The sequence below is a fragment of the Sinocyclocheilus anshuiensis genome, unplaced genomic scaffold, assembly GCF_001515605.1.
Source record: "Sinocyclocheilus anshuiensis isolate Anshui unplaced genomic scaffold, SAMN03320099.WGS_v1.1 scaffold128, whole genome shotgun sequence".
Classification (NCBI taxonomy): Eukaryota; Metazoa; Chordata; class Actinopteri; order Cypriniformes; family Cyprinidae; genus Sinocyclocheilus; species Sinocyclocheilus anshuiensis.
In genome coordinates this window covers 282,498-302,143 of record NW_015555710.1, presented here as the reverse complement: position 1 = coordinate 302,143, position 19,646 = coordinate 282,498, and the positions used below count along the sequence as shown (strand labels likewise).

Genomic DNA, 19,646 nt, shown 5'->3' with positions numbered 1-19,646 from the left:
TGTAAATAGGCTACAGCAGTAGTTCGGAACCAGAGGGCCTCGGCAAACCTCCAACGGGGTCGTAAGATTTAACCTAAAAAAAGTAATATCCTAACACGCTAGGAATCATGCATTTTATTTGTTTAAAGACAAATTATATCAAGTGTATTCTACACAAAGATGTTTATTATTTTCAATATAACATATCAGGGTGCGAATTACGGGGCTATAAGAGACCAAAGGAGGTTAAAAAAGGTTTACGTTTCAACCACAAAAGTTATTTTACAAGTTAGTGTGCTAGGCAAACATAAATTGGGGGTAACCATAGCAACAGATGCTCGGTTTCATAGAAAAACTGCACTGCCATTAAGTTATTAGGCTATAGGCCTACATTTATACCTCGCAAATATATCACAAAAAAAAAATCGTTAGTGTTTTGTTTAAAACGTCTTTAAGACAGTTGAGGGCCACTACTTAAACCTGATGGCGGACAAAATAGATGAAAACTTTAGATGATCAATAGGCCTATTTGTTGTCCATTAGGCCTATAATTTTTACAAATGTAGCTCATAAATGCATAATTGCGTTTTTAAAACAAGTTATCCATTATTAATAGAGCATGTGCTCTGTATCAAAGATACGGACAACTAGCAGTTTACTAAAATAAATCCGATAGCCAAAAATAGGTCAAATCAGCACGTTGGTTCAGGTGTAACTGACAGCTGCGATGCCGTTTCTTGGATGTTTTATCGCTTGTTGTCTATCAGTCTTCTGTCTTCATTCGTTACCGTAAAGATAAATAAACGCTGAATTCTCAGCCCACATTTACCTTCAGATCAACAGGTTTCCCCGCAGCTCATGAAAAACTTCCTTTCGAGGACGCCTCATCGGATGATTAAAAGCCGGGAGTCAATTTTAAACATTTTCAAATGTCGAAAGTCGCATTAGAGACAGCCAACATTATTTAGACAGCCTAGGCTTTGCGTGAGTGATAACTGGCTGTCACCGCGCATGTCCGCGATGCGCCTTTGATCCTCATGAGTTTAATGTAAATGGATGTTCAGGCCTCTCCCCCCTCATTTAATGAAATACCAGAGACATCAGCTCTTATTACTGTTGCTCATGAGAGACATTTAAATTAGTGTTTGTCCACAAATTATAATTTGCCAATGTGATATTTTCTATTATGCAATATTTTCCTATTACGATAGTAAAACCTTTTGGAAGCTAACGGCAATATGAATAAGCATTAAATAACTGCAGTACCATTCCATAAAAACTATTTCATTGTATCTCTCATAGCGGATATAGGCTGTCCAACATATCTGTAAATGAACACTTTAACACTGTAATTCAGATTATTCAGCATCTCCTTCATTTTATTCTGAATTTTGTTTTGCAGCATTATGCTAAAATGCTTTAAATTATTTTCACATCTGTTTACACGTATTTCTGACAGAAATGGCATGATAACTTGCGAATTTATAAAAAAGAAAAAACTCAACATAGGCTATATTGAACGAATACACTGTAAGTAGCCTATTCAGGACCTTTGTGATGACATTTGAAATGTAGGCACTTCCTTTTTCTCTGAATAATTTGATTGGAGTCCATGGGAAATTCAATTTGACATGATTTGGAAAACAGCAAAATGTTCCTGGATCAACATCCTTGTTGATCCTGGAACAACATTCCAAGCAACCAATCAGAAATGAGGGATAAGTTTACAGGAAATGTCAGTTTTAGCCTTACAGCCAGAGTTAGGTGCTTCTACACCCTTGTTATTCAGCTATAATTTCCCTCTGATTTTAGGGATAAATCATGGGTAGGGGTAGGGATAGGGTTAGGTCTATGTTTTGGACAATTATGTTGATCCAGGAACATGTCTTACTTGGCAAAATCACGGCGACCATTGTATAATATAGATAGGTGTGTGTCAATATATGGTATATATTATTGTCTTATTTCAGTATACATAAGTTGTATCCCTCGGTTATTCATCAACACTTACCACCATAACTCTTATTAGAATGATGTAAATAAAATTTGGTTGGGTAAATAAATAAATAAATAAATTCTACTTTCGTGATTGGATATAAGGAGACTGTCTTTGTCTTTATCTTATATTTTATTACGTTTGTCAGTGAACAATAGCCTATTAAAATGCTTAAATCTCAGCCAGCCCTTTTTCCATGATTTTAGGCCTACACTGTAAAAAATTCATGTGAAATCTACAGGAATTTACTGTGTTTGTGCACAGGAAATTACTATATACTAGTTCACAGTAGAATACCATAGTTTCAGTCAAAATTGCATGGGTTTCCTGCCAATGACTGCATGTAATTTGACCTCACTGTAATTCAATTACATTTTAGGTTTGAATAGAGGATACAGGAAGCAAATGTATTCTTTAATAAAAATACAAATAAAAAAACGACCAGAAGGTCATCAAGATTTTATTGTTTTCAACACATCTAGCAATATCTCTCTCCCACCTTCAATACCACGACTGAGGTGCCCTTGAGCAAGGCACCGAACCCCCAACTGCTCCCCGGGCGCAGCAGCATAAATGGCTGCCCACTGCTCCGGGTGTGTGTTCACGGTGTGTGTGTGTACTTAGGATGGGTTAAATGCAGAGCACTAATTCCTAGTATGGGTAACCATACTTGGCCACATGTCACTTCACTCACTCACTTACAGTGTACATTAAACTGATTATTAAAAACTGGACATGTGTAGAGCTATCATTATATTTTCTTTCTTTTAATCTTTTAAATACATTGTAGTGTCCTGGGCCTGTCTACAAAGGCTTGACTACATGTGAACCTTGTTACTTTTATAGGGTAGGCCTACTTAGACATCGCTGAATCCTAACATCATTACAATTTTTAAAATTAGTTGGGGTGGCATTGCAGGTTATTACGCAAACACGTGCTTTTAAGGTTTTAAACGCTTAAAGAAATTTAAAGGGGAAAAAAACATTTCAAAATCGAAAAGTCACACAGTGCACTCCTTTCTCTGAATGACCCCGCGGGTGATAGGAAGGTCGACCCTTCACTGCTGTGCGCGCTGTCGGCCACCAGAGCGTGCTCAAGTCCTCCCAGCTCCAGATTTACCGCCCTCTCTTATCATCCCTTTCTCTCTCTTTCCCTCCCACCCTCCATCCTTGAATCAAGCATCACTTTGCTTCCAAATTGGCTTGTCATTTTCTCTCTCGCTCGTTCCCTAGCTGTCGGTTCGCACGGACGATCTAGCGATGGACTGGCGCTGATCTCGCGGATTGTGCCATCGCTGGAGCCACTCTGCGCATTTTCCTCTCATTCTAGAAAAACACTGATCGGGATACAACACAGGGCTCTGATCCCCCATGTCCACCATAGATCCATTGGGTTTGGGGGACGAAGGATAGGCTACTCGATATATCCTGTTCCTCACCGTGCTTCTTCAGGAGGCTTCGAGCCAAGTAAAGGCGCATCTGGGAACGAAAGCTCAAAACATCATCTGCGTGTTTTAGTCACACACGGACACACTGTCAAGGGAATTAAGGAGCATTCCGAGATCACACAGCCCGATGCTGTTGAACACATCCAGAGCTTACTATTATTCCGGTGCTTTATGAGATGCGGTGAGTCAATGCTTTCTTAATTTCTTAAGGGCCAATAAATCAATAACCGATGGACGTTTGAATGGCAGTGGCAGCGAGATGCTGTTAGTGTACACTGCTCAAACTCTCCATATCCTACAGCTGAATTATGTCGCGTGTGTGTGTGTATGTGTGTGAGGGGCTTTGGACACAGAATGCTTTTTGCCGTGTGGCGTGCGTGGTGTTTTAATGGGCGTCGGTGTGCGTGCGCGTGTGTTTGAGTGTCCAAGTCGCTGCCTTCAGCTCTTGACGTAACGAAACGATAGCTTTAATTTGTTTATTACAGGCAGGATGGAGACAGCGTGTCGCGCATAACGTTATATTGATGGCCTATATTCACAGCATCCCTTCAGTCTTTATATAAGGAGAAGATTGTCAACGCCTCGTTCGATTTAGTGCTTTCTTTGTGTATAAATGCATGTGTGTGTTTGTGTATAAACAGGAGATGCGTTGGTACGAAAGAATTTAGAAGAAAAAGAGCAGAGCATATTTGAAATAAACAGCACCGGAAACATCAACAGTGATTTATGCAACTTAACACCGTCAGATCTGTACAAAGATCATATGACCTTGATTCATTGAGTAATAGAGACACATCTGCTATTCATGTCACCCTGATGTCATGAAAATTGCAGTACATGCTGGATCATCATATATATGATGTAACCAATCATACAGGACTGTTTGTCATTTGTCAATAAAGATTGCCTAAATAATAACTTGAGTCAACTCACTTATAGATGTTAAGTGATTGTTTACCTCATGAGGATGACCCATTTTGGGAGGAAAAGATCAGTCCCTGTGTTCCACTGATTGCAGCATAGTCACCATGCATATAGAAAACGACAGCCAGGAAGAAGTGACAAATTACTTTACAGGCACATTCAACCAGGCCGGAAAAATATCACAGGCCTTTGAAAAAATACAAATTATTTGCATCTGTTTTGGTGTACATATTCTTCACATACATATTCTGTATGCTTCGGGTATAATTGCTCTATGATATAAAAATAGAGATTTGATTCCAGGCTTGGTCCCCTGCAGTCAAACTCAGACCTTAAACTTAGAGTTATTATTAGGTCTTCTATTTTTCTATCAGAGGATTTGTTATAGGCAGGCAGAAGTAAAAGTTGTTCACTTGAAATACATTTCCGTTCCAAATCTACATTTAGCAAAAAAGAGACTTCTGTCATTATTTACTCACCCTCATGCCATTTCAAATCCGTATGATGTTCTTTCTTCGGTGAAACACCAAAGGAGTTGTTAGGCTGGATGACAGCTTCAGTTCTCGTTCATTTTATGGAAAAAAGATGCAATGAAAGTGAATGGTGACTGAAGCTGTCAGTCCCTTATATTGTGCATGACATCTAATTTTGTGTTCCTTAGGAGATATAACGTTAAACAGTTTTGGAACAACATGACAGTGAGTAAACGATGACAGAATTAGCATTTTTTTAGGAGAACAGTTTCTTTAAGATTTGATTTTGCTGCATTTTGCTCAATTATGTGATGACACTTGCAGTTTACTTCCTACTTGCTTTTCAAAGAAACTGTCAAGAAACATTTGTCTTATTTTAGGATATTTGATAGTGTATGACATTTAATGCAAGATAACAGGTCAATTTAAAACACTTGGCTGATGCCAGTTAAGTGAAAGATCATTTATGAAATGTATAGTTTGCACAGCTATGTGTTGGTACTCGTGGTTTTCTTTGTATAAATGAGACAATTCTATATTCGTTGAGTTTCTGTTTTCTGTCAAGATGTTCCCTGTATTCTTGTGTTTTGTCCGTGGGTGGTGTGCTGAATTTCGTAGAGAGTTCACACGCAGGGTGGAGCTGTATTTTTCAGATTGGGTTTTTTGGTTTGCTCTGCTTGCCTTGATGGGGGTGTTTTGTATTCCCAATCTTAGTGTCTTCAAGCTGAAGTGTGTAATTTCTGCACCACTAACATCACCAAATGGATAAGCAAATATAACGATATTTGGAACACTACCCGACCACCCTTGGTCGGCCAAACAGAGCAACACTATTGCTTTATATAATTTATTTATTATGTGTGCTTAACATTCTGTTAATGTTTTCATAACCTTCATATAACCAAGGACATTTTTAAAGGAATAGTTCACTCAAAAATAAACATCCTGTCATCATTTACTCACCCTCATGTCATTCCGAATGACTTTCTTTCTTGAGTAAACATTAATGAAGATATTTTAAGAAATGTCTCAGTGTTTTTTTTGTTTTTTTTTGTCCATATAATGGAAGTCAGGGGTAGCCAAAACTGTTTGGTTACTAACATTCTTGAAAATATCTTATTTTGTGCTCCTCAGATGAAAGATGGTCATACAGGGGATGCAAAAACACGAGAGAGTAAATGATGAAAGAACTATAAATTAAAAAAAGAAATAGACAGATTGTAAATAACATTGTCATAACATGATGGGAACATTATGAACACATTCTTAAAGGGGTCATATGATGCTTTTTTAAAGATCATTATTTTGAGTGAGGTAGATATGTGGGGGCGTGTTAGAACGAGCCGTTTTAGGGGGGCGTGGCAGAGTCTTAACTTTTATAAAGAATATCTCTTTGGATTTGAGACTTTAGTCTTTGCAACTTCAGGGATCTTATCTATGCACAATCAGCTTGTAACACTCCAAAGAGAAAGGAAAACTTGAAATCGCATCATATGACCCCTTTAACACATAAAATAGTTTAGGGTTTATGTTTGTTGGTATATGTTTTGAATGTCACAGCATGGGTCAGTGTGTAATTTGCAACACTCGTTCATTATCAAACCAGAGGCCAGTAGGACACATGCTCCGACAGATGCTTTCATCATCAAAGGGCGACAAGCACAGCATGCAGGATGCCTCTCGCTTTGTATTATGTGTTTGATTGCATGAATATACAAACAGTGTTTTGTGGCTGCATCCTGATGTCATATATCTGTGAAAGAAAGTCCATGTGTGCGTTCACAGCCGTTCAGATATAAACAAATATAATCCAGTTTATCATACTGCTGTAGAACAATACATGGTTAGATGTGTAGCAGCTGCTCAAAGCACATTGAGAGCATGTGTTTGCAGCAGTGTTCTAGCAAATGCTCCTCTTCTCATTCTTTGAATGTCCTTCAAACTAAAATAGTGATTCACATGAATAATACAGCTTCCTCATCTCGATCTCTTTCTCTCTCTCTCTCCCTTTCACTTACAAATTCATAAATTTTTATACACACTCAAGGAAAGAACTGAGAGCTGCTGAGTGTGTACAGGCCATGTTTAAAAGTAGGAAGTGTGTGTGTGTTAGAATCTAATTGAATAAGGAGGTCACCAAACAATGAAGATGGGATTTGGAATGGACTTCTGAAGGACTTGGATTATTTCAGTCCCACCAGGAAATTGAGAGCAATGATCCCATGTGTGCAAGTGTGTTTATGCTTTTATTTTCATCCATTTGCAAAGTTAAACGGTTTTTAGTGGGCTTAAATGATGAGAGAATTATTGCGGTGTATTGTCACAACTCACAAGTGTGTGCCAGAAAAAGTGGAAAAGTATGTGTGGGTTGTAGTATTTTTAGTATTTTCAATATTTTAAAGAGTGGTTGAAAAATAACCAACATCATTAATCGACTAGTTGGTTGTTGGAAATCTAATTTAAATATTCTGGTTTTGGATTCATTGTTGTCTTAATTGGTTCCATTGAGAATTATTTTAGTGCTTGTATACCTAATAAAAATCATTGCCAAATGATGAGATCATCAATAAAAGTTCTGTTTATACAGATTGTTAATAGCTTTTAATGGTCTTTTTAAAGGCACCATAAATGCAATCGAATAATTGTCATATCAAGCACTACATATTAAATGCTAAACCAACAAGATACTGTTTTTTTTTTTTTTGTAAAATACTACTGACAAAATTTGTAATGTGCATCTTTTAACTACACATTGTATTATGCACAACCAGTCATTAACTGCACAGACTTCTCAGTTGTAAGTTGTGTATGTTTAATTCACTAAAAATAACCATCTAATTTGAGTAGTTTGTTGTTATGGACTGCACCAGACATGCTGTTTTTTTTGTTTTTTTTTGAGTCACTAAAATAATTTACCTAAGACTCTTTTTTTGAGAGTCAAACTACTGGTATTGCTGTATGTGATTCACTAAAAAGAACCACCTCGTAAGAATCAATTGATCTGTAACACTGGTCGCGCTGTCTGTTCTCAAGACACTGTGTCAAATTAAAAACAGTTCAACTTTTAAAAATGCTTGATTTCCTTTCCATTCATCTGCTCAAAGCTGTACTTGAACACAAAAACACATCTTGTGTGAACGTTAAGAAATGCGTTTGATCAGTCTTTTGGATCCATAATTATACAGTGTTTTTTTCAATCCACCGACTAGTTGGGTTTGAAAATATGCTGTTTTGCACATCCCTATGTATGTGTGAGGTCTTTCACATATGTGCACGGTAACATGTTTTTCAGAGCATGCTATGAGTCACAGCGTGTGATGTCAAGTGCTTCAAGCAAAAGTAGGAGCAAAAATAGTGATGATGTCATCAAACACAGCTTTCTCACTGTGATGTGTTTTAATGGCGTCCCGCAATCCCATGAACCCTAACAGCATGACAAGACAAACTTAGCCCTGTTATACCATGGCGTTGTTAGAATCTTGTTGTGCAAAATATTTTCAGACCCATATAGAAATTAAATATAAAAAATGTTTTTTCCACATCACATGAATTGCCATTTGTGTGTATTTAACAAATACTGACCACTTTGCTCTAATTGTGACTTAATCAAACACTTATTCCAGCTAATAAGCAACTTATTAGTCTTTAATAAGCATCTGATAAAGTTACATGAGCTGGAGTCAAGTAAAGACTAGGCTATAGAGATGTAGTAGAGAGGCACACCTGTGGGATTGTTGTGGCATAGATTTGCATGTATGGAAAATTTGCTTGTAAAATTTGCTCATTATCATCATGCTTCCTTTAATGCGTTGTCGTTTTGCACAGTGAAACCGTTGTGAGAAATGACTCATGCTTTATGCCCTTGCCCACAGCTTAAGAGACCATAGATATGTCATTTTGCAGGCAACTAACAGCAAAAACTAGAGATCGTTATATAGATTTGAATGCAATTACATTTCATTACATTTAAATATTTAGTATGTGTTTTATCAGTTTGCACATCCCTGGAAATCGAACCCACGACCTTGACAGCAAAAGATAAGTTAATGGTGCTATGAATCAAAAGTACCAAGCATTTCAACAACTGTTTTACATGCGAGTCTCCTTCCAAGTATAGCTCAGCATGACAGTAATGTTAAATCCTTATGTCTGCTGGTCTCTAGACTACCCTCAGGTCTGCTGTAGTGACAGGTTCAGGGAGAGTAAAGCAGCCTCTGAGATAAAGCAGCTCTGTGATTGATTGATCACCCTGAAGTTTGATTGCTCCATGCATCGATTGCTACCGGCTGTGTTGGCACCATTCATTGTGAAGTCAATGGCAGCGTTTTTTCTTTTTTGATCAGTAATGAATGGCACAGGAAACTTCAACCTCCAGTTGTTTCCTATTTCAGCTTTTGGACAATGTGTACTATTTCAAGAGTGAAAAAATAGCTCAAAGTGTTTAGCTTAGCAATGGGTGCTTTTTGTCCAAAGTGCTCTTGATTGGTTGGGGTATATTTTTTCTAAACATTTATTGTTCATGCACCACAAAACAATTTACAACAGGCATCTGCCCCCTGTGGGGATTTGCCTTATAGTGTGGCAACAATTTAAAGGGATGGTGCATTCAAAAAGGAAAACTCTGTCATCATTTACTCATTACATTACCCTCGCAATTTAGTCCAAACTGGCATGAATTTCTTTCCATACCTGTCAACCCTCCCGTTTTTCCCGGGATTCTCCCGTATTTTACCATTCTATCCCGCTATCATCCCGTTTAAATATTTTCCCGTATTTCTCCCATATTTTTAATCTTTCTATAAAAAAAATCCCACTGGGCGTATTTTATATGTTTGCTACATTCGCCTCTGGTAAAACACCCGTAATTTGTATGGCCCAAACCTCATTATATCAAAAATCACCTAAAAAAAAATCAAAATCAAAATTCCAAGGTTGCCCAGTTGCCAGATCTTGTATGAAACACATCCTTCTCACACAATCGACACATACAAATTTCAACCCATTTGTCCCCTCAACTTGGCAGCCTACAACAGTGATGTGTACCGCGGGAAGGAAAGGATCACTGGTAGAGATGGGACGGGAAGAGAAGACTCAGGTGGTGCTCCAGTGAAAAAAAAACAAATATACATGCAAATTGAGATATAGCTTACACTTCAAAAGGCTATGGTTTAATTGATTAAATATGAGCGCTGCAAGTTGCAAAATCAGGTGCTGCGCTGCTTTGTTTACTGCGGTTACCGGGGAAATGGCTATATTCCTGGCGAAAAGCAAAAGAATGAAAAGAATGAAGAGAGAATGAATTAGCATTATTCAATAAGCCCTTCTGCTTTTTGTTTTAGTCCAAAGCCAAAAACGACCCATGTGAACATGCAGTTTGATATACACGCAGTTTAAATAACTGTTTGATAATAATTGTTTAAATGAATATAAATAATATAATTCAGGATTACACAGTTTTTCCTCAACTTGCCATATTTAAACATGTTCATACTTTTTAACAGAATAAATTTCATTAATTAATTCATTCAAATATAAATATGCCATGATTTTTGTGAGTGTTTCCTATATGTGTGACTGACAAATATGAATCACATGAAATGTATTAGTTATAATACAAGTGAAATTTCAGAGTTTATTTATAGAAAGCTTGCTGTAGCTCTAAAATTTTATTTGAGTTTGTGTATATTCAAGTCAAGTCAAGTCACCTTTATTTATATAGCGCTTTTAAATACAGATTGTTTTCAAAGCAGCTTTACAGTGTTAAACAGGAAAATGGTGTGTCGATAATGCAGGAGGACAATAGTAAACAGTCAATTTTTCAGTGATGTCATCGTCCAGCTCAGTTCATTTCTCTTCAAATAGTGTCTGTGCAATCAAGCAGACAATATTGCCAGAAATTACGTTCATATTATATTATATATCATTTCTGTTGGTTTGTTTGTGTGTATTTGTGTATATTATGTAGTTCTGTCAGGACCACTATCGTCAAAGATAACTTACAATTAGCATACATTTTAGGTTGGGGGTATGGTTCTGTTCTGGGCAACACTCCCTGCCCAGCCATGCAGCCTAGCATGGATAGGAGCAGGGAGAGCATAAATAACCCTCCTAGGGTAAAATGAACAGAAACAACATTAATGATTAATGTAGCAGATATCATCAATGTTCTAAGTGATTATTTTATATATCAACATAATTCAGTGGTCTGACTCAAGAAGAAATATCCAATGCCAAGTCCTGACTGGACGAGAGGAGGAGTTGGGGATGGAGGTGGGTGATTAGCTCCTGAGCAAAGTGATAGCTGCTGAATAATGACTGCAAGGACCGTATAAAGGGAATTATGATTGGCGTCGTATTCCTATAGGTAGACGTGGATCAGCTGAGTGTCAGCTGATGCGAGCTTGACTAACGTGACCTGCCAGAACTAACGCTACGCTCCATTTCATCATTGAACTCAGTGATGTCATCATCAAGCTCAGTTCAGTTTAAATAGTATCTGTGCAATCAAGTCGACGATATCGCTGGAAATTAAGTGTCCACAACTAAGCAAGCCAGAGGCGACAGCAGCAAGGAATCAAAACTCCATCGGTGACAGAATGGAGAATAAACCTTGGGAGAAACCAGGCTCAGTCAGGGGGCCAGTTCTCCTCTGGCCAGACGAAACCCACAGTTCATTTCCAGGCTGCAGCAAAGTCACATTGTGCAGAGGACTCAACTGGTTCCTGTGGTATTGTCCCTGTGGCCGTCTAGGGGACAAGGTCTTCACTGGGGATCTGTCTCTGGGGCTCATCTTTGTCCTGATCTCCGCTGACATTCAGGGCTGTAGAGGTCATCTCTAGGTGATTATCCAAATAGGGCATGTCAAACACATAGTGCTGGGTTTGATGTTAATGATGTTAAATGCCATAATGCACCAGATTTGTATATGTAAATGAGATCTGGAGCACTGTTATGAATCCCTTCTCATACTTTTTGTAGCTTTGGAGCTCAACAGCTCCTTTCCCCTGTCACTTTAATTATGAGTGAACGTTAAACTAAATTTCAGTTTGGAACAACCCAGTTTGGAATTTTAATTTTTGGGTAAGCAGGTCTCTAAGGACAGCCAAGTCCACTGCTTAGTGACGTTTAAATTAACAACAGCACTTTATACCACCCACTGTCAGTCACCTCACATCAATGTGTAAGTTCACATGCACTCTTTTTAAATGTGTGTGTGATTCTATTCACGTTTCGAGCACTCAAAATAGACATTTTGAAAAAAAAGCACTTGATCTGAACATTTGACAGATGGTTTTACAAGGTTTGAACATTGCTTGAAAATTGTTTTAACACGGGAAATGAAAATTCACCTAATCTGTTTTGTAAATGCATGCTATGCCATGTTTCATTTTTTTTTCTTTAGTTTGATATCACAATACAGAAAAAAATATCTATCGCTTGCTGTCATATTCCTTCTCTCTCTCCCTCTCTCCCCCTCTCACATTCTCTATGTGTGCTTTTTTCTCTTTCTGGTAGCCATCTGTCATCCTTGTGTTTGAATCTTAAATAACTGCTGCTCTTCTGGAATATTCCCCACATGGATAAAGCCTCCTGAATAGTTCTCTATATACAGGGAAGAAAAAAAAAACAAGAGAGTGAGAGAGCGTCCATTACATTGTTTTATTGAGCCACAGAGAAATGGAAAAGAGGAATCTGCTTGGCCAAGAGATTCATCCTCTTCCAGCTTTTTGCCTAATTAGCCATTAAACCAGTGAATGAGGGATACGCTCTTCCAGTGTGTGTGTGCCCCTGTTCGCTTCTATGATATGTTGTTTTTGGCCTCCATTAACAGTTTATCGTCATCGCTCACATCTATAGTACAGTGTTATATTGCTTGTGGGAACTGAGATTTCAGCAAAGAGAATTTTTTATATTTCTGTGACTTGCTGTTATAAAGGTTAAGTTTGATTTGTATATAAGTGTGTATGTTAAAGAAAATAATAATAAAAACACATGTAAATATATCTTTTGTAATAATGTTAATTTCCCATAATTTTAGGAAACTTCTATATTATTTTGAACAAAACTGAAAATTGTATGACTATAAAAATAACATATTTGAATAATTATTATCAAAATTATTACAAATGTTTTAAAAAATTCAAAAATATTTTTGTACAACCATCATCAACTGATTCTTAATAATTAGTAATGATCAGTAATTCTGAAAACATGATTTTAAATAAATATAGCATTTTGAATACTTGCACCATGTGACATTTTAACCTGAACTAACCTTTTTTGTCATAAAAGGTCAAATTGTCTGATATCTATAATATCATTTCCTGTTTAATTTTTTCCTGGATGTTTGTCACCACATGACTTTGATTTTTGATTGGTTTTCTTTTCCAGAAATTTGTTCTTTTAATAAGTTTCTTGACTACCCAAAAAATATCTAAATGAATTTTAAACCAGAAATTAAAAATATTGTCATAACAGTAGTGGTATATTCTCTATGTCATGTAAGAACTGCATTGTAATGTGTATGTGTATATATACTGTATATATACAACAGAAAAGCATTATGTCATTGACCCTTGTGGTCCCATCCATAGTATCCTAATTGGCCGTCTGTGGTGTATTATCTGTTTGTGTGTGTCCGTGTGCAGCATATTGAAGGTCAGGTATTATGTGTGACATAATGAAGCAGTGAAATCAAGGTGTCTTGGCCTTATCGTCGCTGTTACACACAGCTGACTGGTTACCAATGGACCGACGCCCCCATTAGTTCTGCCGTGTCAGGGATGTGTGTGTGTGTCACGTTTATGCTGTTTCCAGGATATGACTCTTTAATTTTACGCATGAGGGAACTGGATGCACCGCTGTAGCGTATATCATGAACGCACACACGGACACACGACAAGTAACATTAACTTATATCCTGTGGCTGACACAGTTCAGCCTGATTTATTTAAGTCTGGCTCAAGTTTAGTCTCTCTATGGCAACTCAGGTTGATGTGTAGAGTTCATTCTGTTGGGATTATTGTTAAACTCCTGAAAAACAGTCTCCAAATGGCAGATTCCCAGATCAAGTGCTTTGTTTTTTTCCAGTGGTGTCCATTTTGGATCCAAAAAGATGCAATCATTTTCTCCTCATGATCATGTAGTGCTCGTCTTCTCTTTATGTTATGTCTCGCTCTCACGGCTGTCATTCTTCCTCTCCTTTCCTCTCCTCTCTTCTCGAACAAAGCACAGTCTTTCTCCTCCGCAATCTCTTCTTGTTATTGCCTCAAGCTGCTGTAGCATTTTGCTCTCTCTCTTTCTGTCGCTCTCTTTCTATGCGCATTGAGCCATGTCCATGATGCTCATTGCCTCCAGTCCCATAATACACCCAATTACAGAGGGAAATAGAGAGAGAGAGTTAGAAACAGAGCGAGAAATATGACCACCCATCGTGAGAGAGTGATGAGAGGATAGACGGATGGGAATAGAGGACATATGCTGTGTTATTTTGTCAGAATGAGGGTTTGAATATCAGAAACTGAGTGTAAAGGATATTTGGGCGGCAGCGATGCAATTCACCTTATAATGGTGGAGCATGATGTCTCTCCCACCATCCTTTCTCCGTGCTTCCTGTCACGGATGGTACTGTCAACGTGTGCGTATAAGAACAACAATACACGTTCGTTTTTTCCTGCTGCTGGGAAAATATAGCCTATAATACACAGAATGAGTCAAAAACGGTAAAGAAAAATATATAACGCTATGAACAGAAATGTTTTTTTTTTTTTATTTGAAACAATAATTTGTGTTAGAGTGGCATTCAAGAAGTGGAGCCTTATTCATCACTGTCTTCTGAACACATGCGCACAGACGCCCGCATTTTAAACCCATTACACACTGAAAGATGGCATTAAACAAAAGCTCTGTGGATTGTTATAAAGCCGAATTGCACTTCAGATGTCTGTGTGTATGTAATAACCGTTTTTCAAAGTGGCTGTAAAGACCTGTAAACTCTTGGACAAACAACAAATGGATGTCTTCCTAAGTGACCGTTTTTAAACGGGAAGATAGTGTAGCGCTCTAAAAAAAACCTTGAATCAGCATCCGCCCACGTTCAGTGCAGTGTTTTACAATGACTTGATCTGCAGACTTTCATGTTTTCACGTTTCCTCCCTCTGGAGTGGTGGTGGGATAATGGGTAAAGATCAGAGCTGGTAACAAAAGATTGAAGGTTCAATCCAGGGAATTAGTGACACAGGAAAGGAGAGTTAGAAAGATCGCAGACCTGCTCTGTTAGCGCAGTGCCCTTGAGCAAGACACTTCACACTAGACTTCTCAAAGGGGAACTGCTCTGCAATTAGTGCTCTGCTAAAACAACATATTTTCATGATCGACTAGTCTGTTGCCTGAACGACTAGTGTTCTTAAGGAAGCCTTGTATAATTAGGCTGGTTTCAGTTTCGCCTGACCCAGATCCGATGTGCGTTTATATAAGATGCATTCCAGTGTTTAAAAACAGATAGACCGAGTGCAAAATGAAGCAGAATGCACAGATCTGGGGCCAGTTGCATAAGCATAGCCACTATGTTAAGACTGTGTCTTAATAACTAGTTTGATCAACTAGCAGTTAGCCAGGAGATAATTCATCTGACTTTTATGGTTCAAATTGGGCCAATCTACCATTTTGTAATTTACTTTTTAAAATATCTGACCAGTCTTTAAGAAAACAAATTAGATGACTAAATGTTTAAGACTAGTCTAAGCAGTTTATGCAGCTGGCCCCTAAAGAATTTTTTAAAAGTCTGACTATTTTTAACATGAGCTGCATTCCAATTAGCAGGGTCCCTATGCAGTGTTCACTGCTCCCTATACCAAGTTCTCTTCACTTGACAAAATGTGTTCATTTGGAACACCATGCAACATCATCAACATACAGACAAAACGTCTCAGGTTGCGTATGTAACCATGGTTCCCTGAGTAGGGAACGAGACACTGCGTCCTCTAAGGGTCGCTATGGGGAACACCTTCAGTCGGACCGGTGTCTGAAGCATATATCTAAAAACAACAATAACATTGGCCGGCGACAGCCTATGACGTCACTACCGGTGCGACTATAGTATAAATAGGCGCGGGGAGAACACGTCATCTGCTTCTTCGTCTGAAGCTTGCATCCGAAGCATGGCAGGAAACCTAGAGCACGCAGTGCCTCGTTCCCTACTCATGGAACCATTGTTACATACGTAACCTGAGACGTTCCCTTTCAAGGGAACTCGAACTGCATCCTCTAGGGGTCGCTATGGGGAACGGTATACCCACGCCACCATGCTGAGGGGAGTGCATGCCAAACCACAGGCGAGCACTAAGTACTAAATCTACCAAAGCTTTAAGAGAGTTGCCCCTGGGACGTTAGACGGCTGTGAGTGACATTATACCCTATGGCCAAAGGCCTAAGCTACATACCCCCAAAAAACTTACCTGTTAGGGCCAGGACTCCTGGGCCCGGGGTAGAGCTCAAGGCTTGGAATCAGGAATAGATTCCTTTAAGGGGATACAACCAAGTGCTTAGAATCGTACTAGGTCTAGGCCTGTCACCCAGGGGGCTACCGCTTGCTGTGCATGAGCTTGCTGAAGGAACTGTCTCAACAGACCCCTATTAGCAACACCCTGTTAGTGCCGAAAAGCTCAGAAGGGGAAACCGGCGCATCAAGAAGAAAGCCCTTCTCTTTTGACCCGATAACCACCAGACTCACCCACAGATGTCTCTCCATAACCACCATGGCTGCCATTCTGCCAATGGCAGTGGCGGCCTGCTTAGCGGCACGGAGAGCAAGATCCGTGGTGCGACGCAACTCAGCCACCTCATCAGGGGATAGACCCTGCCTTTATCCAGGTCTTTCAGCAGATCAGCCTGAAAAGCCTGAAGCACCACCATGGTGTGCAACGAGACTGCAGCCTGACCTGCTGCCGTGCCTTAAGAGAAGATGTCTCCCGCATGGAGAGATAGCAGGTCAGCGTCTCTTCAACAGGTGGCATCTTCTCATAACCATTCTCACGCATCCCCTCGATGTTGGCATTACTAGTATGCTGGAATCTGTGGATGTGGGATGAGAATGTTTTTTTGTTTTTTTTTTCAAGCCGGAGTGCAGTATAATGTGGTTATCTGAGAAGGACATGATATAAACCATCTGTCCAGTAACTGCAGACAGATCCACACTATACATTTCCAATATAAACAAAAGGAAATTACCTCGAGTCGAGAGGAGGACTCACCCAGTCTGCCCAGGACCGGCGAGCTCAAAGGGACCCTCCCGCAGTGAGGGGAGCACAGCCATGTCCGGGGCAGATAGATCGCAAATGGGACATCAGAAATGGGATCCTGCTAGAAGGGGATCACACATTTCTAAAGGCAACAACAGGGTCCCAGCATAGAGGCAATTGACCAACGAGGCGACAGAAACGGGCCTAACACTCAGTTTCATTGCAAATGAAGTTTTCCGGGAGCAGCGCTGTCGGCTCTCAAGCTGAGACGGGCCCTTACAGCACATACTGGGAGCGACTCATAGCTAACCCTTACAGTGAGGGGAGCACTTCTCGGCTCGACCAGAAGGAGGCGCTATATTAGAAGGGGTAACCCAGCAGGGTCCAATAAGAGACAGTCCACTGGTGCAGCTGGACACGGTCTCATGCTCTCTATCTCGATAGAGAGCGTGGGTCCCGTATAACCAGACCCAATAGAATCTGAAGAAATAGCGGGACCCAATAACCATTTATGCGTATAGAGCTTACTGCTCCTCAGAGCAGAAAGCACAAAAGAGGGGTTTCCACAGAAACAAAAATCCCTCTTACCTCAGGGGACGCAGTGTACTCCAGCCCACTCCGCAGAGGGGTGATTACTGGTTCAACCATAAGGGCAGTGTGACAGTGAGGACACACGAGCCCGACCGTCTATGGAGCGTTGAGCTCCTCAACACCTCAGCGAGAGGAGCTCTAGCTCAGAGAACGTGCATGAGGGTTAAGGAACGATTCAAATCCCGGGAGACCACTCATGGTGAGAAATTAGTAGTTCGCACCTGGCCAGAGGATAGGGAGCATGTCGCGAAGCATGTACTCAGAAGAGCACTAGCCCACGAGAAGGACCCGCAGGTCCTGAGACAGGTTCTGATGTCCTGAGACAGGTCCGCATCGAATACACAAGAACTAGCAGTAGAGTAGATAAAAATGGATCATACTCCCCAACCATGGCTCCCATGCATGACTCAGGCTCATGATATAGGCTGGAGGCGAAGTCCGAAGCCTGGACCGTCGTGGAATGAAGGATTTAAAGCACGTCTTGGACGTCTTGGCCTCCTAAAAACCTCACGACCACCATCTCGACAGAAGTGCCGAAAAGCTCAACCGGCGCATCCGGCGCATCAAGAAGAAAGCCCTTCTCTTTCAACCCGATAACTACCAGACTCACCCACAGATGTCTCTCCATAACCACCATGGCTGCCATTTTTTAGATCTGCCAATGGCAGTGGCGGCCTGCTTAGCGGTATGGAGAGCAAGATCCGTGGTGCGACGCAACTCAGCCACCTCATCAGGGGCCCTGAAGCACCACCATGGTGTGCAACCAGCCTGACGCCTGACCTGCTGCCATGCCTTAAGAGAAGATGTCTCCCCCATGGAGAGATAGCAGGTCATTCAACAGGTAACAGGTGGCATCTTCTCATAACCATTCTCACGCATCCCCTCGATGTTGGCATAACTAGCATGCTGGAATCTGGTTTTTTTTTTCAAGCCGGAGTGCAGTATAATGTGGTTATCTGAGAAGGACATTATATAAACCATCTGTCCAATAACTGCAGACAGATCCACACTCTACATTTCCTATATAAACAAAAGGAAATTACTGATAGGGAGAAATTTCCCATCAGGTCCTTTCCATGTTCTCACCGCGACGCAACGCGCAGCATGCATTCAGCTCCCACGGGAGCTAAACACGCTCCGCCCAACTGCTAGATTACCTCGGAAATCAAGTGCTAACGAAAACTGCTGCCGCGAATGCATCGCTATTCCCGCGGCCACGAATGCGTCGCTATTCCCGCGAGAGGCAAACGCACTCATGCAAATGCTATCTACAAACTCGGGTAAATGGTGAAATACTCACATCCCCCTCAGTAGTCCCACGAATGCATCACAATGAGCACAAGCTGCCTCCTGTGAATCGAGCGCGTTCAATTCATGCTTATCCCTCACAAGAAATAAGCAATGAATGCAGAGCACATCCAACTCCCTTGAGAGCTGAACGCGCTTGCTCTTCACCACACACATACACACAGCACACGGGCCGTGTGAAACTGCAGGTATCAGAGCAAAGCCTCTGGCGAGAAACATGCACTCCTAGTCGTGTTTAGCTTAACACTAACATAAACAAACAGTCAGTGAAGACGAAGAAGAGGATGACGTGTTCTCCCGGCGCCTATTTGTACTACAGTCGCACCGGTAGTGACGTCATAGGCTGTCGCCGGCCAATGTTATTGTCGTTTTTAGATATATGCTTCAGACACCGGTCACACTGAAGGTATTCCCCATAGCGACCCCTAGAGGACACAGTTCGAAGTTCCCTTGAAACTGAACTTTTTAAGTGACGTGACATGTGGCCAAGTATGGTGACCCATACTCGGAATTAGTGCTCTGCATTTATCCCATCCAAAGTGCACACACACAACTGTGAACACACACCCGAAGCAGTGGGCAGCCATTTATGCTGCGGCGCCCGGGGAGCAGTTGGGGGTTCAGTGCCTTGCTCAAGGGCACCTCAGTCGTGGTATTGAAGGTGGGAGAGAGCGCTGTACATTCACTC

At 40.5% G+C, this 19,646-nt stretch overlaps 2 protein-coding genes across 2 annotated transcripts in view; one reads left to right on the top strand and one right to left on the bottom strand.

Annotated features, from left to right (window-relative positions):
• The window catches only part of LOC107671907 (multiple PDZ domain protein), a 67,283-nt gene extending 62,897 nt beyond the window's left edge, over positions 1-4,386 (bottom strand). The window contains 1 exon segment of the mRNA XM_074186952.1: positions 4,382-4,386. Within this exon segment, the coding sequence (XP_074043053.1) occupies positions 4,382-4,386 (5 nt within the window).
• The window catches only part of adgrl3.1 (adhesion G protein-coupled receptor L3.1), a 119,354-nt gene continuing 102,844 nt past the window's right edge, over positions 3,137-19,646 (top strand). The window contains exon 1 of the mRNA XM_016464929.1: positions 3,137-3,604. The gene's annotated coding sequence lies outside the window, so the exon portion shown is untranslated. The remainder of the gene's footprint in view (positions 3,605-19,646) is intronic.